This window comes from Herpailurus yagouaroundi, unplaced genomic scaffold, assembly GCF_014898765.1.
Source record: "Herpailurus yagouaroundi ecotype Mexico unplaced genomic scaffold, PumYag 207, whole genome shotgun sequence".
Classification (NCBI taxonomy): Eukaryota; Metazoa; Chordata; class Mammalia; order Carnivora; family Felidae; genus Herpailurus; species Herpailurus yagouaroundi.
The window spans coordinates 4,194,173-4,217,543 of NW_024412438.1; the positions used below are offsets into that span (position 1 = coordinate 4,194,173).

At 42.4% G+C, this 23,371-nt stretch overlaps 1 protein-coding gene across 7 annotated transcripts in view; it reads left to right on the forward strand.

The window, feature by feature from the left end:
* The window catches only part of ASH1L (ASH1 like histone lysine methyltransferase), a 193,164-nt gene that overhangs the window by 55,100 nt on the left and 114,693 nt on the right, over positions 1-23,371 (forward strand). For all 7 annotated transcript variants that reach the window (XM_040452711.1, XM_040452706.1, XM_040452707.1 and 4 more), the window contains exon 3: positions 8,741-13,298. In XM_040452711.1, coding sequence (XP_040308645.1) covers positions 8,741-13,298 — 4,558 coding nt within the window. The remainder of the gene's footprint in view (positions 1-8,740; positions 13,299-23,371) is intronic.

Sequence of the window (23,371 nt, forward strand, 5' to 3'; positions counted from 1 at the left end):
AGAGAGGGAGACACAGAATCTGAAACAGGCTCCAGGCTCTGAGCTGTCAGCATAGAGCCCGATGCGGGGCTCGAACTCACGGACCGCGAGATCATGACCTGAGCTGAAGTCAGATGTTTAACCGACTGAGCCACCCAGACACCCCCATTCTGGATTTTTGTAATGAACTTTTTTTTTCCCTTTGAAATAATTTTTCCCCCCTTTGGTGCATAGCTGGTCAACATGTGTAACTATTCTATATATTATACCTTTAGACCTAACAATTCTCTGAGGGAAATAATCGGACAATAGCAAAGATTTATGTAATTGGATGTTTATCATATACTATTTATAATAATAAATAACCAGAAGTTATTTTAAAAGCAGCAAGTAGGTTGATTTAATAAACTGCAGACTGTTGTGAAACCGTTGAATCAGTAGTCTAATTCGTGATTTGTTTGCACAGAAAGGTGTCTTCTTGTAGCATTTAAGTTAACCAAGGTACAAAACAAAAAGCATTTTGGACCTTTTTTTTTTTTTTTTTTTAATTAATTTTTTTTTTTACAATTATTTATTTTTGGGACAGAGAGAGACAGAGCATGAACGGGCGAGGGGCAGAGAGAGAGGGAGACACAGAATCGGAAACAGGCTCCAGGCTCTGAGCCATCAGCCCAGAGCCCGACGCGGGGCTCGAACTCACGGACCGCGAGATCGTGACCTGGCTGAAGTCGGACGCTTAACCGACTGCGCCACCCAGGCGCCCCTGGACCATTTTTATACAAGGATGTACATGTGTTTTTGTGCATGTGATGGAAAGATCTGAAATGTAAAAGTGTTTATCCATGGATGGTAGTACTTTTGTCACTTTTTAAAATAAGCCTAACTTTATATTTGGAGTAAAGCTATTTTTGTGTTGAAAAACATTATATGCCTAATGGGACGTTTTGATAAGATATCCTTTTTGTTGCCCAACATATAATATACTCTGTTAAAAATGACCCTTCTTATGACCAATTGTCATTTTAAAAGGTTCTTAGGAATGTAAGAGACTACTACCACCAGCACCGTAGGTAGTTTTGCATTGTCTTATTAATATAATCTCATTGACTCACTTTATCCAGCGGCAGAATTTGGAAGAAGAGATCTTTGAAACCAAAACTAAATTATCTGCGTATATCTTTTTTCTTCTCTTTTCATCATTGACCGTTTACTGTGGGATAGTGTTTTAGGCTGATTTTAGTTAATATTTCTGACAGACACAAAAACCCAGACTTTTGAGTACAGTCCTTTAGCAGGATATGGGAACTGTATATGTCTCCACTTTAGGCAGAATTTTTAAAATGACTTTTGTTGAAGTATAAACACACATAAATCGTGTGACAGCTCAGTGGATCTTCACAGTCCACAGTACCCCCTCTGGCCAGTGTTCAGTTTAAGAGCTACAACACTGCCAGCACCTGTCAAACCCTCTAATGCTCCTTCCCTTTCACTGCCGCCCACGCCACGCTGCCTCATACCACGGGGGACTGTTTTCCTGACTTTTTTTTTTTTTTTTTTTTAAGTTTACGTATGTATTTAGAGGGAGTTGCATGAGCAGGGAAGGGGCAGAGAGAGGGAGAGAGAGAATCCCAAGCAGGCTCCACGCTGTCAGCACAGAGCCTGACGTGGGGCTCAAACTCCCAATCCGTGAGATCGTGACCTGATCCGAAATCAAGAGTCAGACACTTTACCAACTGAGCCCCCCGGGGCCTCCTGAATGGGACTATATAGTATAAACATTTGTTCTGGCTCCTTCCGTTCACTGTTGTTAACTTTATCCACTTCACTGTACATAGTCTCAGTTTGTACAAGATGGATTTTTACAGGTAAGTTTTAACATTAGAAATGTTGTAGTTTTCTGGGGATGCAAGCTGGTGCCGCCACTCTAGAAAACAGTATGGGGGTTCCTCAAGAAACTAAAAATAGAACTACCCCACGACCCAGCATTTGCACTACTGAGTATTTATCCATGGGATACAGGTGTGCTGTTTTGAAGGGACACATGCACCCCCATGTTTATAGCAGCACTATCCACAATAGCCGAAGTATGGAAAGAGCCCAATGTCCATCGACAGATGAATGGATAAAGGAAATGTGGTGTATATATACAATGGAGTATTACTCGGCAATCAAAAAGAATGAAATCTTGCCATTTGCAGCTACGTGGATGGAACTGGAGGGTATTATTAGTGAAATTAGCTAACTGAAATTAGAGAAAGATAAATATTATATGACTTTACTTATATGAGGACTTGAAGAGACAACACAGATGAACATAAGGGAAGGGAAACAAAAAGAATATAAAAGCAGGGAGGGGGACAAAACAGAAGAGACTCATAAACACGGAGAACAAACTGAGGGTTGCTGGAGGGGCTGTGGGAGGGGGGATGGGCTAAATGGGGGAGGGGCACTAGGGAATCTACTCCTGAAATCATTGTTGCACTATATGCTAACTAATTTGGATGTAAATTTTAAAAAATAAAAAACAAAATAAAAAAGAAATGTAGTTTTCAGATACAAATATATTTCAAAGTACTTTATAAAGCCTCTTAATTGTTAAGTTTTCAAAAGTAACTATGAACGTACAGAATGAGCCTATTGTTTCTTAGTAAAATGGGAGGAAAATGTAAGGGGTTTGTTTAATCACAAGCTTAGTATTTATAAATTGTACAGGAGACTGTCAAAAAAAAGTCCATTTTCCCCTTGGGCAAAATTGTAAGAGTCTAGTCCAAAAGAGATAATTAAGTTTCCTTAATTCTGAGGTGATCACCTATTGGTGGAATTGTGTTCTCCTTTAGTTGCCATAAAGTAAAGAGGAGTGTTGAGAAACTGAAACGCGTCCGTCAGAAAATGACCAGAAAGAAGTGAAGCCATTTGGGGCAGAAGGTTGACTGTGTGGTTGAGATCACATGGGTGAAAAGCTGCTGGAAAGCAGAGCAATGAGACTTATTCTATGTGATTTGAGAAGGTGAGACTCAGACCAGTCAGTGATAGTTGCAGAAAGGCAGATTCTACATCACTCTTAGGAAGAACTTACTTTAATTTTTTTTTTTTTTAATGTTGATTTATTTTTGAGGGAGAGAGACACAGAGCATGAGCGGGGGAGGGGCAGAGAGAGGGATTCAGGATCCAAAGCAGGCTCCAGGCTGTCAGCACAGAGCCCAACACAGGGCTCAAACCCACGGACCACAAGATCATGACCTGAGCTGAAGTCAGATGTTCAACAGACTGAGCCACCCAGGCGCCCCTTAGGAAGAACTTATTTTAATAAACACATTTCATTGTGGTAAATTTCAAATTAAAGAGTAGAGTGACTAGTACAAGTTCAGAGATCTATTTACGTCCATCACTAGGATCCTCTTGTGCTACATTTCCTATCTAATACTTGGATGTAGTCTGTTCTTCAGGGAACCCTGGTTCCTCCCCTTTTACTGGGAAGTGATAGGTAGAGACCACAGTCCTGGGTATTAGAGGTGTTCATTGCTACTGGATTTTCATTGTTATTTAGGCAGTTTGATAGAGATAAGGGGGAAAGTGTGGGTGTGTGTTAAAGACTTTGTACGTTTCTAATATTTCAACTTGAAATTATAGGGGTTTTAATCTCTTTGGTTTTATATTGTGTCTCCTTTTTTTTCTTACAAAAATTTGGTTCCTAGGGGCGCCTGGGTGGCTCAGTCGGTTAGGCGGCCGACTTCGGCTCAGGTCATGATCTCGCGGTCTGTGAGTTCGAGCCCTGCGTCGGGCTCTGTGCTGACCACTCAGAGCCTGGAGCCTGTTTCAGATTCTGTGTCTCCCTCTCTCTGACCCTCCCCCGTTCATGCTCTGTCTCTCTCTGTCTCAAAAATAAATAAACGTTAAAAAAAAAAAAAATTGGTTCCTAATGACATTCACATAGTAACATATTTGATCTATATATCTATCAATTATCCATCTATCTAGGTTCAAAGTAATTATACCAATATTACCACTAATATCAGTCTCCCTGGATGGAATTTAAGATTTCTTGTGGATATCATTTTGTCTTTAAAATGTATTGTCCAAAGACTGTTTTAAAGTAATTCAAAATAATCGTCTTCCATGTAGCTATGTACTTAATTTGATAGATATATTTGTTTACATTGTTTTCAATATTTAGAGATTTGGAATATTTTTCTATATATATAATTTTGTTTCTTAAATACTTAAAGTACTTAATTGCAAAGTCAGAACCATAAGTAGATGCAGAGAAGTCTGACATCTAGGCCTCTTTCCTCCCCTTGTAGGTCACCGTTTTTATTAATCTTTCGGTTTTTTCCTTCCATGTTTAATGTGATCAGATACGTGTATATATTCATATTCCTCTTTATATGTAAGGTGGTATATTTATAGCCACTGTTCTAATTCTTTCTTTCATTTAACATCGTATTCTTTTTTTTTTTTAATTTTTTTTTTCAACGTTTTTTATTTATTTTTGGGACAGAGAGAAACAGAGCATGAACGGGGGAGGGGCAGAAAGAGAGGGAGACACAGCATCGGAAACAGGCTCCAGGCTCCGAGCCATCAGCCCAGAGCCTGACGCGGGGCTCGAACTCACGGACCGCGAGATTGTGACCTGGCTGAAGTCGGAGGCTTAACCGACTGCGCCACCCAGGCGCCCCTTAACATCGTATTCTTAAAGAGGATCACACAGCAGTTGGTTGGTCTCTCCTTTTTTGGGGGTCTTGTTTTTTGGGGCTGTGTTTTTTTTTTTTTTGTTTTTTTTTTTTTTTTTTTGCAGTTTCATAGTACTCTCTTATACACATTCCTTTGGTTTAATCAGCCACTCTCCTGTAGATAATTATTTTAGAGTTTTGCTATTAAAATGGTGGTAGGGGGTGCCTGGCTGGCTCAGTCAAGTATAACTGTTGACCTTAGAGTTGTGAGTTTGAGCCCCACGTTGGATATAGAGATTACTTAAAATCTTAAAAAGTAGTGGTACATTTTATAGTTTTCTGCAGCTGTTCTATTTTTGCCAGCGTATCTTGGCAAAAATCTAATCCAGTAGGGATTTGATCTCCTACTGGTGGGGTTCCTGTAGTTAAATGCATATGGTATTCTAGTTATTACCCATTTCCCTTCTATAGAAATTACACCATTTTACATGTGGTACATGTCTGGGTATGCTTGAATTTGTTTTTTGTTGTTCGCCCTCTTCCATTGGTTCTTCGGTCTTTTTGTGTGTTAAGTTCTGTACTGTTTAACGATAGAAGCTTTAAAAAATAATTTTACATTTGGTACAGTTGTACCCCTGCTTTTCTTCTTTTTAAGATTTTGCTAGTTATTCTTGCTTGTCTAATTTTTCAAAAGAATTTTATATTTTTTCTTACTCCTGAGTGAAATTTTGGTGGTATTTTTATTGGGATAGCATTAAATTTATAAATTTGTTTTGGGAAAATTGTCATCTTATGTCTTCCTATCCACAAACACAGTATGTATTTCCATTTGTTCAAGTCTTTCATTTTTATTTCATGGTTAAAAAGAACTCTTTACATCAATTATACTTCAGTTGTTCAAGAAAATCTATGTTGAAACATGGGAGAAAAATTATTTGTTTTCCCTGACAGTGTCAGATGAAGTTCATATTTTTGATTTAAATAAATCTTTTTTACTTCTTTAGACTTTTTTTCCCCAAAATTTTTATTTAAATTCTAGTTAATTAACATATTGTGTAATATTGGTGTCAGGAGTAGAATTCAGTGATTCATCACTTACATACAACACCCAGTGTTCCTCTTAATGTGCCCTCACCCATCTATCCCATCCCCCCACCCCCCTCCCTCAGTCTGTAACCCTCAGTTTGTTTTCTATCATTAAGAGTCTCTTATCTTTCTCTCTTTCTCCCCCTTCCCATATGTTCATCTGTTTTGTTTCCTAAATTCTACATATGGAAGAAATCATATGGTATTTGTCTTTGACTGACTTGCTTTGCTTAGCGTACATAATACACTCTAGTCCATCCACATCATTGCAAATGGCAAGATTCAGTTATTATTATTTTTTTTTTAAGTACACACACAGCTTAGTCATGGCCCTGAGATCGAGACCTGAACTAAGATCACGAGTCAGACGTTTAACTGGCTGAGCCACCCAGGCGCCCCAAGATTCTAGTCTTTTATTCTTTTTGATGGCTGTGTAATATTCCATTGTATGTATATATTTATAAGTTTATATATGTGTATATTTTAATATATAGACACATACATACAAATACCACCTCTTTATCCATTCATCAGTCATTGGACAATTGGACTCTTTCCATAATTTGACTGTTGTTCATAATGCTGCTATAAACATTGGGGAGCATGTGTACCCCTTCAAATCTGTACTTTTGTATCCTTTGGATAAATACCCAGTAGTGTAATTGCTGGGTTGTAGGGTAGTTCTATTTTTAATGTTTTGAGGAGCCTGCAGACTGTTTTCCAGAGTGGCTGCACCAGTTTGCACATCCATCAACAGTGTATGAGTGTTTCCCTTTTCTCTGCATCCTCTCCCAACATCTGTTGTTGCCTGAGTTGTTAATGTTAGCCATTCTGACAAGCGCAAGGTGGTATCTCCTTGTGGTTTTGATTTGTATTTCCCTGATGAGTGATGTTGAGCATCTTTTCCTGCATGTTAGCCATCTGGCTGTCTTCTTCGGAAAAGTGTCTATTCATGTCTTCTGCCCATTTCTTAATTGGATTATTTGTTTTTTGGGTGTTGAGTTTGAGAAGTTCTTCTCGATTTTGGATACTAACCCTTTATCACATATGTCATTTGCAAATATCTTTTCCCATTCTGTAGTTTGGTTGATTGTTTCCTTTGCTGTGCAGAAGGTTTTTATCTTGATGAGGTCCCAATAGTTCATTTTTGCCTTTGTTTCCCTTGCCTCCAGTGACGTGTCTAGTAAGAAGTTGCTGCGGCGGAGGTCAAAGAGGTTGCTGCCTGTGTTCTTCTAGGATGTTGATGGTTTCCTGTCTCGTGGTTAGGTCTTTCATCCATTTTGAATTTCCTTTTGTGTGCGGTCTAAGAAAGTGGTCCAGGTTCATTCTTCTGCATGTTGCTGTCCAGTTTTTTCCGACACCATTTGCTGAAGAGACTGTCTTTTTTTCCATTCGTTATTCTTTCCTGCTTTGTTGAAGATTAGTTGACTTCTATAGTTGTGGTTCCGTTTCTGGGTTTTCTTTTCTGTTCCGTTGATCTATGTGTCTGTTTTTGTGCAAGTACCATACTGTCTTGATCACTGCAGCTTTGTAATGTAGCTTAAAGTCCAGAATCGGGATGCCTCCAGCTTTGCTTTTCTAAAAAAAAAAGAACTCTTTAATTGTTATCCAAAAGTAAAACAGATTGTTGTGTGAAGTAATTAATTCACTTGTGAAGTGTATGGTGAGAATTCCTGAATTGGGTAACAATTTATGTTAATGACTTAAAAGTTACTTCCAACTCCAAAATGTGATACAAATCTTTTTATTCAAGTTTATTTATTTATTTTGAGAGAGAGATAGAGGAAGAAAGCATGTGCACAGAAGGGGCAGACAGCAAAGGAGAGAGAGAGAATCCCAAGCAGGTTCTTCACTGTCAGCACAGAGCCTGACTTGGGGCTCGAACTCATGATCATGACCTGAACCAAAATCAAGAGTCAGATGCTCAACCAACTGAGCCACCCAGATGCCCCCTAAATGTTATATAAAAGTGCATTGTATAGAAAATGTGAATGTATTTTACTGTCTTTTTTATTCCTCTCACATTAAGAGAGAACTTGACTGTTCTTTCAAAACTATAACTGAGGGGCACCTGGGTGGCTCAGTCGGTTAAGCGTCCAACTTGGGCTCGGTTCGTGGGTTCAAGCCCTGCATCAGACTCTGTGCTGACGGCTCAGAGCCTGGAGCCTGCTTCGGATTCTGTGTCTCCTTCTCTCTCTGCCCCTCCCCTACTTGCGCTCTTTCTCTTAAAAATAAATGAACATTGAAAAAATAAAAATAAACTATAATTGAGAATGAGTTAAAGGAGTGGAAGTAGGTTAGGGGTTGTACAGCACTGGTTTGAAATCTTTGCTGTCAATGAAGGAGGTAGGCAGTGAACAATTATTTTATTTTAAGTATATATTTTTTAACGTGTATTTATTTTTGAGAGCGAATGCGTGCGGGGGAGGGGCAAAGAGAGGGTGAGACAGAGGATCCAAAGCGGGCTCTGCGCTGAAAGCAGGGAGGCCCACGCAGGGCTTAAACTCACGAACCGGGAGATCATGACCTGAGCCAAAGTCGGGTAGCTAACCGACTGAGCCACCCAGGCGCCCCAGTGAACTATTAATTTTAAAAGAGTGCCATTGGTTATTGTAACTAACAATACTTATCTTTTTAAAAATAGGATGTTTGTATGCAAATGTTCAGTCTAAAGTAAGGTAAGAGTAGATTGCTAATTTGCCATTTTCAAACAATGTCAAAAAAAATCAGGTTATTTTTAAATGTTGAGTAATATATAAGTGTGTGTGGTTGAGAGTCAGCACAGGTAACGTTTTGCTAGCCTCTGATACAGCAGCAGAGGAACTCCTATATGGTGACATGGTGTTTAACATTAGTTAGGTTTTTAAATAAACCTTTTTAAATAAAGCACTCTTGCCTATGTTTTATCTGATATGTGATCAGCCAGGTTGTTCAGTTTTAATGCTAAACCGAAGTGTGATGCAAGGTTTACTCTCTCTGAAACCTGTTTCTTGTTCAAATTTTAGGACCCTTCAAAGTTGTACAAGAAAGCAGGTGATGTTGCAGCCATTGAATGCCAATCCGAAGAAGGCATCCGTCTTCATTCACAGGGAGAAAACAGTCCTTTGTCGAAGAAGCTGTCTCCAGTACACTCAGAAATGACAGATTACATTAATGCAACATCATCTACTCTTGTTGGGAGCCGGGAGCCTGATTTAAAGGACCGAGCATTACTTAATGGAGGAACGAGTGTAACAGAGAAGTTGGCACAGCTCATCGCAACTTGCCCTCCCTCTAAGTCTTCCAAGACTAAACCGAAGAAGTTGGGAACTGGCACTGCTGCGGGATTGGTTAGCAAAGATTTGATCCGGAAAGCAGGCGTTGGCTCTGTAGCTGGAATACTACATAAGGACTTAATAAAAAAACCAGCCATCAGCACAGCAGTTGGATTGGTAACTAAAGATCCTGGGAAAAAGCCAGTGTTTAATGCAACAGTAGGATTGGTCAATAAGGACTCTGTGAAAAAACTAGGAACGGGCACTACGGCGGTGTTCATTAATAAAGACTTAGGCAGAAAGCCAGGAACTGTCACTACAGTAGGACTGCTGAGCAAGGATTCAGGAAAGAAGCTAGGAATTGGGATTGTTCCAGGGTTAGTGAACAAGGACTCTGGAAAGAAGTTAGGACTTGGCACTGTGGTTGGGCTGGTTAATAAAGACTTGGGAAAGAAATTGAGTTCTACTGTCGGCCTAGTGGCCAAGGACTGTGCAAAGAAGATTGTAGCAAATTCAGCAATGGGATTAGTTAACAAGGACATGGGAAAGAGACTGGTGAGTTGCTCTATGGCAGGCCTGGTCAGTAAAGATGCCATAAACCTTAAAGCCGAAGCACTGCTCCCCACTCAGGAACCACTTAAGGCTTCTTGTAGTACAAACATCAGTAGTCATGAAAGTCAGGAACTTTCTGAATCCCTGAAAGACAGCACCACCAGCAAAACTTTTGAGAAGAATGTTATACGGCAGAGTAAAGAAAGCATATTGGAAAAGTTCTCAGTTCGAAAAGAAATCATCAATTTGGAGAAAGAAATGTTCAGCGAAGGAACATGCATTCAGCAAGACAGTTTCTCATCCAGTGACAGGGGGCCTTATGAAACCTCAAAGCATGAAAAGCAACCTCCCGTGTACTGCACTTCTCCGGACTTTCAGATGGGAGCTGCTTCAGACGCATCCACAGCAAAATCCCCGTTCAGTGCAGTAGGAGAGAGCAGTCTCCCGTCCCCATCGCCCACCGTATCTGTCAACCCTCTAACCAGAAGTCCCCCTGAAACTTCACAGCTGGCCCCTAATCCATTGCTTTTAAGTCCTTCCACAGAATTAATGGAAGAAATTTCTGAATCTGTTGGAAAGAACCAGTTTACTCCTGAAAGTACCCACTTGAACATTGGTCATAGGTCCGTGGGTCACAGCATGAACATCGAATGTAAAGGGATTGATAAAGAGCTAACTGATTCAAAAACCGCGCATCTAGATATTCCAAGAATAAGCTCTTCCCTGGGAAAAAAGCCAAGTTTGACTTCCGACTCCAGTATTCACGCAATTACCCCTTCGGTTGTTAACTTCACTAGTTTATTTAGTAACAAGCCCTTTCTAAAACTTGGTGCAGTAGGTGCGTCGGACAAACACTGCCAAGTGGCTGAAAGCCTAGGCACGAGTTTGCAGTCGAAACCATTGAAAAAACGGAAAGGAAGGAAACCTCGGTGGACTAAAGTGGTGGCGAGAAGCACGTGCCGGTCTCCCAAAGGGCTAGAGTTAGAAAGATCAGAGCTTTTTAAGAATGTTGCCTGTAGCTCGCTATCAGGTAGTAATTCTGAGCCAGCCAAGTTTATGAAAAACATCGGACCATCTTCGTTTGTAGATCATGACTTCCTGAAACGCCGATTGCCAAAGCTGAGCAAGTCCACGGCCCCGTCTCTTGCTCTCCTAACTGATAGCGAAAAACCCGCTCACAAGGCTTTTGCTACTCACAAGCTCTCCTCCAGTATGTGTGTGTCTAGTGACCTTTTGTCTGACATTTATAAGCCCAAGAGGGGAAGACCTAAAGCTAAGGAGATGCCTCAACTGGAAGGGCCACCTAAGAGGACTTTAAAAATCCCTGCCTCTAAAGTGTTTTCTTTGCAGTCTAAGGAAGAACAGGAACCCCCGATCTTACAGCCAGAAATCGAAATTCCTTCCTTCAAGCAAAGTCTCTCTGTGTCTCCTTTTCCGAAAAAGAGAGGCAGACCGAAGAGGCAGATGAGGTCACCAGTCAAGATGAAGCCGCCTGTACTATCCGTGGCTCCGTTTGTTGCCACCGAGAGTCCAAGCAAGCTGGAGTCTGAAAGCGATAACCATCGGAGCAGCAGTGATTTCTTTGAGAGTGAGGATCAGCTTCAGGACCCAGACGATCTGGACGACAGGCATAGGCCCGCTGTCTGCAGCATGAGTGACCTAGAGAGGGATCCAGATAAAAAAATGACCAAGAGAAACAACGGACAGCTAATGAAAACAATTATCCGCAAAATAAATAAAATGAAGACTTTGAAGAGGAAGAAACTGCTGAATCAGATTCTGTCAAGCTCCGTAGAATCAAGTAGTAAAGGGAAAGTGCAATCCAAACTCCATAATACAGTGTCCAGTCTTGCCGCCACGTTTGGCTCTAAATTGGGCCAGCAGATAAACGTCAGCAAGAAAGGAACCATTTACATAGGAAAGAGAAGGGGTCGAAAACCAAAAACGGTCTTAAACGGCATTCTTTCTGGCAGCCCTCCCAGCCTTGCTGTCCTTGAGCAAACTGCTCAGCAGGCAGCTGGCTCGGCATTGGGACAGATCCTTCCCCCTTTGCTGCCCTCCTCTGCTAGTGGGTCAGAGATTCTCCCGTCACCTGTGTGCTCCCAGTCTTCTGGGACTAGTGGGGGTCAGAGCCCTGTGAGCAGTGACGCGGGCTTCGTGGAACCCAGTTCAGTGCCGTATCTGCATTTACACTCCAGACAGGGCAGTATGATCCAGACGCTTGCAATGAAGAAGGCCTCGAAGGGGAGGAGGCGACTGTCTCCTCCTACTTTGTTGCCGAATTCTCCCTCCCACTTAAGTGAACTCACCTCCCTGAAGGAGGCCACTCCTTCTCCCATTAGTGAGTCTCACAGCGACGAGACCATTCCCAGCGATAGTGGAATCGGAACCGACAATAACAGCACTTCGGACAGAGCAGAGAAGTTTTGTGGACAGAAAAAGAGGCGGCATTCTTTTGAGCATGTTTCTCTGATTCCCCCTGAAACCTCTACAGTCCTGAGCAGTCTTAAAGAAAAACATAAACACAAATGTAAGCGCAGGAATCACGATTACCTCAGCTATGACAAGACGAAGAGGCAGAAACGAAAACGGAAAAAGAAATACCCCCAGCTCCGAAGCAGACAGGATCCAGACTTTATTGCAGATCTGGAGGAACTGATAAGTCGTCTGAGTGAAATTCGAATCACCCATCGAAGTCATCATTTTATCCCCCGAGACCTGCTGCCCACTATTTTTCGCATCAACTTTAATAGCTTCTATACACATCCTTCTTTCCCCTTGGACCCTTTGCACTACATTCGAAAACCTGACTTAAAAAAGAAGAGAGGGAGACCCCCTAAGATGAGGGAGGCAATGGCCGAAATGCCCTTCATGCACAGCCTTAGTTTTCCTCTTTCCGGTACAGGATTCTATCCGTCCTACGGCATGCCTTACTCTCCGTCACCCCTTACAGCCACTCCCCTGGGACTAGGTTACTATGGAAGGTACCCCCCCACTCTCTACCCTCCTCCGTCTCCTTCTTTCACTCCTCCGCTTCCACCTCCTTCCTACATGCATGCTGGTCACTTACTTCTCAACCCCACCAAATACCATAAGAAAAAGCATAAGCTACTGCGACAGGAGGCCTTTCTCACGACCAGCAGGACTCCTCTCCTTTCCATGAGCACCTACCCTAGCGTCCCTCCCGAGATGGCCTATGGTTGGATGGTCGAGCACAAACATAGGCACCGTCACAAGCACAGAGAACACCGCTCTTCTGAGCAACCCCAGGTTTCCATGGACGCCGGCTCTTCCAGATCTGTTTTGGAGTCCTTGAAACGCTATCGATTTGGGAAGGAAACCGTTGGAGAGCGATATAAGCATAAGGAAAAGCACCGATGTCATATGTCCTGCCCTCATCTCTCTCCTTCGAAAAGCTTAATAAATCGAGAAGAACAGTGGGTCCACCGAGAGCCTTCAGAATCTAGTCCACTGGCTTTGGGATTGCAAACACCTTTACAGATCGACTGTTCAGAGAGTTCTCCGAGCTTATCCCTGGGAGGGTTCACTCCCAGCTCTGACCCGGCCAGCAGCGATGAGCATACAAACCTTTTCACAAGTGCAATAGGCAGCTGCCGAGTCCCCAACCCGAACTCCAGCGGCCGGAAGAGACTAGCTGACAGTCCTGGACTGTTTTCTGCACAGGACACTTCGCTCACTCGGCCTCACAGGAAGGAGCCACTGCCTTCCGGCGAGAGGGCAGTGCAGACCGCGACAGGTAAGGAGGGCTCCTTCGCTGCCTGTTGTTTGTGTTGGGAAAGGAGAGGACTTGGCCCTCAGGTTGCCTGATGCGTGTATGTGAACTCTTAACGGTTTGGTTTGTATAAATAGATGTGGCATGGTATCTTCAGCGTTCTTGTTTTTGGTACATGTGAGAAGTAAGATAAGGCCTGTCTTTGCATTAACTCTGAATTTTGAGAAGAGGTACCGTTACAAAAACAAACAACACTCAAGTTTTGGAAACCAGGAAAAATGATTCTTCTTTCTTACGCAAAAAGGCGGTTACAGTTTCTTTAGGGAGAAATGGCCCATGGGTGTTGTTGGCAGCTGTGCAGGACTTTTAATATATTCTAATCTAATAATTATAAGTGAGTTTATGTTACAGGAAGAAATGTCAACCCAGTGTGTCTCATAATAAAAATCTAGGCTTTCAAAATTATCAACATCATAAAAGGGACTTCATTCTGCAGAGTGATCTCTAGGTATCCTCACAAAAGCTGCTTCAGTCGCATATGAAATGACATAAAACAAATCTGCATGATACATTTGAAACACCTGCAGAGCTCGTAAGAACTGAAACAAAGATAGGAAACAAGAAAGTGGAAGCATTGCCCATTCATGTAGAAAGAAGGCATCTGTGAGTCAGAAGGTCTTTATCAGAGATCTCAGCTCTGGGGGTTTGGTTGTAGGTAACTCTAGGAAGTCTGCGGAACCTCTGTAGAGTTATAAGTACAATCGTGTATGTGTGCTTGTGCGTACTTTTCAGGGGAAAAAAATCTATAAATTGCATCACATTCTCCAAGTCAATTCTCTAAGCCTCCATACCTCTTCCTATAAAATGGTAACAATAGGGTTATCGTGAGAAGTAAATGAGATTATAATGTGTGTATTGAAGTGATTTGCACATTGTAAGTGCGCAGATGTTAATTGGTAAAATCATTCCCCAAAAGATTAAAAACTTAGGCATTATAGGAAATGATAAACCCCTCTAATGTGTTTTTGCTTATGATGTTCATTATTCACGAAATTTTGAAAAAGCCATTTTTGTTGAGAAACTGAGCATTCTTTAGTTTCTAACGATGTAATAAAGAGAAGAAAAATTCCTAAGTTTTAATTAGGTTCATTCAGCAAATTTTTGATGAATAAGTCACTGAGTATCAGTTTGTCAGGCACTCTACTTTGTGGGCTCTTGTGAGGAATAAGGCACACAAATACATTGTTCTCATGGGACTTACAGAGGAGGAGATAGGCGATGAACAAAAATGTACATGTTAAATGTCATTAGAGATGTGATCAGAGCGTTCAAGCAAGAAAAAGAAAAGAAAACACGGAGTGTGGAAGGGGGCCTGACTCAGCAAGCCGTCCGTGACAAGGTGACTCTAAACTGTTTGTTACCTGAAGGCCGAGCAGCAGTTAGCTGGGGAGACAATTGTACTCACTCATTGACTCCCTCACTTAGTTGTTAAAGTCTAGAACGTGTGGCACTCTTCCAGTCACTGGCGTCAAGACATGAGGTCAGGCCCCGTGAACTGTCAGCCCTAGTGACACAAGACCAGTAGTAGAGTGGTAAGCTCACAAGGAAAGGCATAATCGGGGGGAAATGCTGTCAAGTTGATACTACAGTGTCAGGATGGGTCGTTACCGGGAGGGGGGCGCCTGTTTAGGTAAAGTTATTGGTTACAGCCTAAGGATGAAAAGTTGAAGCTTGAAGGATGAGAAGCCGCCGCTTCTCAGGCTGAAGTTTGAGTAAAGAGCACGTTTGAAGATGCTGGGCTGAGAAAGAGGAGTATCTAGAGATACTCTTTACTATCTAACACCTAAATGTATTGGAAGACCTTGGTGGCCGGGTCACGGTGGCAGGACAGGGAACACAGGACGGTGCGAGAATTGGGGGTGAAGAAAGCAGCCAGACCGTGTTCAGAGAGCTTAGGTTTTACACTAGGCTTAGGCGAGAGACAGAGGAGTACTGATTTTAGAGTCGCTTCTTTAAAGGATCATCCTGGCTCGTGTGTGAACGTTCACTTGTGGAGGAGAGAGCTGGTTGTAGGGAGGTTGGCAGTCTGTCGGTGGTGGTGGCGGGGAGGCGTGTGGTGTGGGCAGACCCCTGCAGGGACATTGCAGGGGTCGGCGTGGTGCCACCTGGAGGAGGCATACATAGGGAGGCACACTTTGCTCTTTTAATACGCGTGAACTTTGGAATGTCTTAGAACATCTTTAGAACGTTCAAGCGGGGAGACAGCAGGCAGTTGGAGATCTGATTCTTGAGCTCAATAAAGCTGTTTTGGCTGGAGATAGGGGTGTTTCACTATGAGGTTCTGAGAAACTGTCAATATCACTTACAAAAAATAAAAGGGCTTCTAGAAAAGATAAAGTCGGGAGCAGATTCTCAAAATGTGTGCAACTTTGTACCCAGAGCACCAAGAAAACTAATAATTCTAGAAAATGCCAGCAGCAGTTAAAAAGACAAATTGTTTGATAAAGAAAGAAAGACTACAGTAAACATAGCATTTAACTTTTCAGGAAAAGACGAAGGTAACTTGATAGAAGGGGATTAGAGAAGGGTCAGAGCCACTCAGTTGTGGACACAAAAGCATGTCGCTGGCAGATTAAAAGAAGTGATGCTAGATACGGCTGGTTCTGGTTTCTCGTCCTCGTTTGGCTCTTTTGCAGGAAGATCTGGGGAAAAGCACGTGTTGGGTGATCTGTGGCCGGTGCTCTGACGAGGAGCGGTGCTCCCTGGCTCACTCTGTTGAGATCGTGTGTGAGCCTGCTCAGTGACCATATCATCCTGGTATTCTTCTGCTTACCAGTTGTGTGTGAGCTGGTTTGCTTCACTGGAACAAAACAGTTGCTGCGTTCATATGTCTGTTGATCTGTCACAGTGTGATGGATGATGTTCCCCGAAGGAGGGGATAGACCCGGAATCCGGGGCCTCAGACAGCCCTGAGGAACCGCACCATTTAAAGTATTGGTTATTTACCATGTATGCTAACTAACTAGAATTTAAATAAAAACTTGAAATAAAAAAGTAATAAAGAAGCAGTGGTTAAAAGCCATCACCCTTTGGTTTGTCTGTAACCATTTGTGATCTCTTCAGGTTTTTAAAAATTAATTGCCAAGGCTTAAAACTCTGGAGATTTCACACAAAGTTCAGAAATCTGCTTTCCTTTAAAAGAAAAACCAGAACAGGGGCATCTGGGTGGCTCGGTCGGTTAAGCGTCCAACTTCGGCTCAGGTCATGATCTTACAGTTCGTGGGTTCGAGCCCTGCGTCGGGCTTTGTGCCGACAGCTCAGAGCCTGGAGCCTGCTTGGGATTCTGTGTCTCCCTCTCTGCCCCTCCCCCTGCTCATGCTCTGTCTCTCAAAAATAAACATTAAAATTTAAAAAAAAAAAAAAAAAAAAAGAAAGGAAAATAAAAAGCAGAACATCTGGCAAAAGTTAATCCCCAATTCCCATTTCCTGGATGACATCAATGGCACCCCCCCCCCCCACTCTGTTGGGGCAGGCGCTATTCAATTCGTCTCAGTCCACACCATTTCCTTGTGGTGTGCTGTATCTGGCTCAGTTCAGATATTGAAGTGTGTATCTGTCTCCAAGGAACATTTTATTTTTTTTTTTTAATTTTTTTTTTAACGTTTATTATTTTTGGGACAGAGAGAGACAGAGCATGAACGGGGGAGGGGCAGAGAGAGAGGGAGACACAGAATCGGAAACAGGCTCCAGGCTCCGAGCCATCAGCCCAGAGCCTGACGCGGGGCTCGAACTCACGGAGCGCGAGATCGTGACCTGGCTGAAGTCGGACGCTTCACCGACTGCGCCACCCAGGCGCCCCTCCAAGGAACATTTTAGTTTGAGGCCTCTAATCTAAGAGTTGTGAGAAGGAGCTTGTAACAGGTAGGGAAATCGAGGCGGAAGTGAAGCGAGCTGACAGACAGGGTGGTTGAACGTGTTAGCCGCGCAAACGCTAAAGTCACCCAGGAGACCGGCTACAGGAGGTGGGGTGAAAGGATGGATGTGAGCCTGGTTGCAGGGTCCTCAGGAGGTACAGGTCTAACGTGGGAAAATATCTGCCTTAAGAGTAAGAATTTGTCTCCTCCCTCTTAAAAAAAATAACAAAAACATTAAGATCTCTGAAGTCACCGTTCTGACGCTAGTTTTCTGGAGTTGAGGAAAGACCCTGCAATTTTAAGGGCACAGTCCTTCAAAGACTGCCCCCACTTCCTGTGCCGGAGCAAGTTTCAGTGACCCCAGTCCACCTACACTCTTGTCTAGACTGCTGCAAATTTGGGCCTTCCCACAATCCCACAAACCCTCAAGTTTTGATAATTTCGTACAACAACTCAGAAGTTACTGAAACCACTGTACATAGGATTACAGTTTTATTGTCCTAAAGAATGCAGATCAGGAATTGAAGAGATTCCCAGGACAAGGCCTAGGGTGGAGGACACACAGCCTCCCTGCCCGGTGTCTGTCTGTGGGATCAGGGTGTGTCGCCTTCCCGGCACACCACTGTGTTCACCAACCGGGGAGCAATGCCAGGCCTTTGTGTCTAGAGTGTTGATTGGGCCTAATTACATAGGCATGATTAATTAAATCACTGGCTGTGTGCTCGAACCCTATCTCTACCCACTCCACCCCCCCCCCCACTGTAGATAGGGCTGGCCCCAAATTTCAGCCCTCTAATCCTGTGATTGGTCTTTGTAGTGAGCAGCCCCACCCTGAGGCTACCCAGGGTCCACCTTAAGTCAGCTCTTTGGCATAACAAAGACCCTTGTATCACTCAGGAAATTCTAAGGGTTTTTGAAGCCAAGAATCAGACGGAGAACAGATACATTCTTTATTGTATCACAAATCCGCAAATTCGTGGAGCCTCTGCGTCTTCTTCACAATTACTCTTTTGATAAGTGAGTAGAAATGTGTCTTGATTTTCTACTAGGAACTTTTTCAAGTAGACATGAAAACTGGTTACGTATCCTAGTTCTTAAAACCAGTTGAGAAAATGATTTTTAGTTAAGGAAAGTTATAAGAAAAAATTACTAACTAAAGCCTGGGGTATCTTCTAATTTAATCTCTTTGAAAGTCAGAACTTTGTTTTGGCACAGCTTTATGTATTTTTTTTAATTTTAATTATTAATGATGATGGCTATCCCTTCCACAGTTATTGTCTGTTGTTTGCCAGGAGCAGGGAATAAAATCATGAGTAAGATGTGATTTGCTGCCAGAAGGAATTTACACTTACTCAGAGAACATAGGCATGTTTACAAATAATTATCCATGGCTCCAGGGGCGCCTGGCTGCTACGTAGGTACAGCATGCTACTCTCGACCTCAGGGTTGTGGGTTCAATCCCCACTTTGTGTGTAGAGATCACCTAAAATCTTAAACAGTGGTGCCTGGCTGGCTTGGTTGGTTGGGCCATCTGACACTTGGTTTAGGCTCAGGTCATGATCTCAGGGTTCTCGGGGTCGACCCCGGATCAGGCTCCGTGCTGACAGCATGGAGCCTGCTCGGGATTCTCTCCCTGCTCCTCCCACACATGTGCGTACGCAGGCTCTTTCTCTCTCTATTTCAAAATCAATAAACTTTAAAAAAAAAAAGTTTCTTTAAAAAAAAAAATCTTACGTGGGGCGTCTGGGTGGTTCAGTCAGTTAAGCATTCAACTTTGGCTCAGGTCATGATCTCATGGTTCATGAGTTTGAGCCCCACCTCGGACTCTGCTGACAGCTCAGAGCCTGGAGCCTGCTTTGGATTCTGTGTCTACCTCTCCCTCCTTCTCTCACTCTGCCCCTCCCCTGTTCGTGCCCTGTCTCTCAAAAATAAATGTTAAAACTATTTTTTTAATGTTAAAAAAACAAATCTTAAATACTGACTGATAACTCCTGAAGATATGTTCACAACATGTTTCGGGGGCAGACAAGAGAGGGGCTCACCTAGGAGGAGCTAGAAAGACTCCTAGTTTTTAGTTTAGTGTGCAAAGAATAAAGGATGAAGACTATTTCTTACAGAGAAAGAAGCTTTTCAGGGTCTTAGTGACCTCATAGTGTGCTTAGGTAACTGTTTACAGTCTGATATGGAACCCACAGGATGAGACTGGAAAGACAGGAGACAGATCATAAAGCCTCTTGTTTATTATATAAGATTGTAGGGAGTTTAGAGTTTACCCTGTGGGCAATGGGAAGTTAAAGGTTTTAAAGCAGGATGATTTGCTGAGATTAAATTGACAACACTGTGGTACATGTACCGGGGAGAGATCAGGTGTACTAGTTTGGGAATTGCCCCAGCAGAATCTTCTGGGAGCCTGAACCAAGGTAGTGATGGAGAAAACATATTCAGAAGAAGTAGATTTTAAAAAGAGGGGAGGAGGGGGCGCCTGGGTGGCTCAGTCAGTTGAGCGTCCGACTTCGGCTCAGGTCATGATCTCACAGTCCGTGATTTCGAGCCCCGCGTCGGGCTCTTTGCTGACAGCTCAGAGCCTGGAGCCTGCTTCGGATTCTGTGTCTCCCTCTCTCTCTGCCCCTCCCCTGCTCATGTTCTGTCTCTCTCTGTCTCAAAAATAAATGAATGAATGAATGAATGAATGAATGAATGAATGAATAAATAAATAAATAAATAAATAAATAAATAAATAAATAAATAAATCGTTAAAAAGAGGCGAGGAAAGGGGAAGATTTTAGAATGTCTGCAGGATGCCCCTCTGGTAATGGGTTGGACAGCGGTGTAATTAAGTGAAAGGAGGCGCTCAGAAGAGATGGCTGGAGATAAAAGGCAGATTTGGGTTTCATGCTGTTCAGTGGGATATATGCATCTGTAGCTCAGAGGAGAAATCACCCTGAAGAGGAAGGTTGTAGGTAAGTGATTGTTGAAGCCGTGAGAAGTGGTCCTGTTTCGCTGGGCGCACCACACTGCTAAGGGGACAGGAATGTCAGGTGCTGCTGGGGTCAACTCGAAGAGGCTGGGAGTAGAGGCTGCCTTTGGCCGATTATCACCTGTGAGCTCACAGTGGTTTCTGTGGAGGTAAATGTTGGATTTCTGGGGGTGCAGGAACGAACGGGAAGTGAGGAAGTGCAGACCGTTAAGATTCTTACAGCTTTACATTTTGTGGTAATTCCAGCTGGTTTATTACGTACTCGTAATTACACATCCTGTCAAGGAGATATTTGCATTTCTCAGTATGTGATTGTTTCGACGTCACATGGTAATTATTCTTAAAGTGTACAAAGAGCATAACTAAACTTTGTTATTTTAATTTGTCCTCGGCCTTCAGCTGATTTTTTTTTCTATGTATAACTTAAAGACAGATTCATTATACATTAATTGGTATCCTGTTAAAATACCCAAAATAGGACTTCCTACTGTGCCATATACTACAAAATTGCCAGTTACCTTCTGGACATTATTATCATGAAAAGGCTTCCCAGTGGCCAAAGCAGGAACAATGTAAGCAACAGATAATAATAATAATAATAATAATAATAATAATAATAATGTCACTATTAAGTGACAGTATCGGATTATAATGTAAAGATACAGCAAATACCCATTACTCCATGTTGATGTAACTAAGTGATCGTATGGGGCACCTGGCTGTCTCACTTGGAAGAGCATGCGACATTTGATCTCGGGATCACAAGTTTCAAGCCCCATGTATGGCATAGAGCTTATCTAAAAACAAACAAAAAAAAGAATGCTCAATTAAATCAATGGAAGAAAGGGACAACTTTTCCTTGCAGAAGAATTACAAATAGTATATGTAGACCAGCCTCTTCAAGGAGGTGGACTTTAATTCCCCTCTTCTTGAATATGGACTGCACCTAGTGACCTAAGGCCACGTAACAGAGGACAAGAAGGAGAAAATAGCAACTTTGCAGTGAAGGAGACGAGCAGACCGACCACACCTTAACCGGGTGCAAGTTTAACTTCATCAATGATGAATCGTGCCGATAACAGGTAGCCTCTGATGTAATTAGCCGGGAACTTTGTTCTGTGGTGTTCTTTCCAAAACTTATAACCACAGTATTCTTTTAAAAAACACAACCCTGGTCTAATAATACTAAAACCAAAAAAAGAGACATTGTACAAAATATGTGACCAGTGTACCTCAGAAGTATCGAGGACCTGAGAAAACAAGGAAAGATTAGGAAACTGTCACAGATGAGAGAGGATTGAGACATGGTAACTAAATACAATGTGATATTGTGATTGGCCCCTAGACCAGGAAAAAGACATATGTGGAAAAAATCATATTAATGTCAATTTCATAGTTTTGGCAGATGTATCATAGTTAAAATATAAGACGTTAAGTTAACGTTAGGGGAAGTTGGGTAAAGGCTGTGTGAGAAGTCTCACTTTGTACTATCTTCCATAAATTTAACATTATAGCAAAACAACTAGTTTAGTTTTTTTTTTTTTTAAACAGTACTCATTGTTGAGGGAAGACTATCTCTAATAACTAAAGAAAAAATAAAACAGATTCTTACGATTTGGATTGAGTAGATTTTTCGTGTTTGTTGGCATAAAGCAGGCATATCTATGAATTATGTTGGTGTGCATATGAGGAAAATAAAATTAGATCAGGGGCACAGGCAGGAAGGATCTTCCTTCCTGTGTGGTCTGGAGCCAGGTGGCTGACCTTGCCTTGTTTCCTAGCTGGGCAAACTGATAATCACTTGAGCAAATTTGGACTAAACAAATTAAGTGGCATAAAGCTTTAAAAGGAGTAACAGCTCTCATCATTTTGTAAGTGATGTTTGTGTGGTGGTTAGCTCATTCTTCTTCTGTGTTCTTCTGTAGGAACTGTTAGAGACCAATAGTCTAAGACCAACCTGATGCATGTGAAATCATAGGGATTCCACACCTAAGCCTCGCCTGGCCTTTCTGGCCTCGCCTGGTCCTGGTAACCAATTAAATCAGTATCTACATTCGGTAGACCTAAGAAGGGCCTGATGAGAAAGAGAATCACATACTCTGTCCCTGTTTTTCAGCGTTTTCAACTCATGGCTGGCTGTACGTGGTCAGTCTGCAACCTGACTTCAAAAATGGGGGATGGTTCCCCCTAGAGCTCACAAAGTAGAGAATGTATACACACGCGCACACACGTAATTACTACAGGTTTCAATAACTTTTTTGTCCCCCCAGGAGTAAATTAGAGCTGATTTTTATTTTCGTTTGGAAAAAGTATATTTACTGTAAAAATGTAATGGTTGAAGAAAAGTATACTGTGCTTTGTTTTCTTTTTAACTGGAGAGTGTCTGCATTGATCAGAATTTTCTGATATAGGACATTGTCTCTAGCATGATGTATAAAGGTACCCCCAAAAGTAAAGCGCGAACATGTGTGAAGATGAAATCCGAAAATTGATTATGGTGGTTAGTGCAGTTCTGGGGTTTCCAGTGGGATTCCATTTCAGTGGATGATGTGCTTTGGGCATTACGAGAAATAGCCTAATTAGAGGGAGGAAAACAGACTTTTTAGCTTAAAAATCACCAGCATAGGCTCTGAATCATTCTCTCTTGTAGTGCATTTAATTGGTGAGTCAGATGAAATGTATTGCTTTCAGTAAATGTATTTCCCACAATTGGAAACAGCTGTTTTTATCATGGAACCAGCTTTTATCTCAGCATTCAGCTCATTCAGTAGAAGCTTCCAGGACTCCTGTGAGCTGTGAACCATAGCAAAGGATTCAGAATTTAATCTGGGAACAAAAAAAAAAACCTGATCAGAAGCTCCCAATAGTTGGTTCATATTCTTTTTGTTGTTGTTAATGTGTATTTATTTTTGAAAGAGAGACAGCGAGTGAGTGGGTGAGGGGTAGAGAGAGAGACAGAATCCGAAGCAGGCTCCAGGCTCCTGGCTCCCAGCTGCCAGCACAGAGCCCGACGTCAGGACTTGAACTCATGAGCTGCAAGATCATGACCTGAGCTGAAGTCGGACGCCCAACCGACTGAGTCACCCAGGCACCCCGGTTCATATTCTTTTACTATGGTATTCCTTTGTGTGATAAGCCAGCTTTGATGCAGTCACTGTTCAACAAACACTCCCGATAGTCTTAACTTGTAAATGATAAAATAAGTT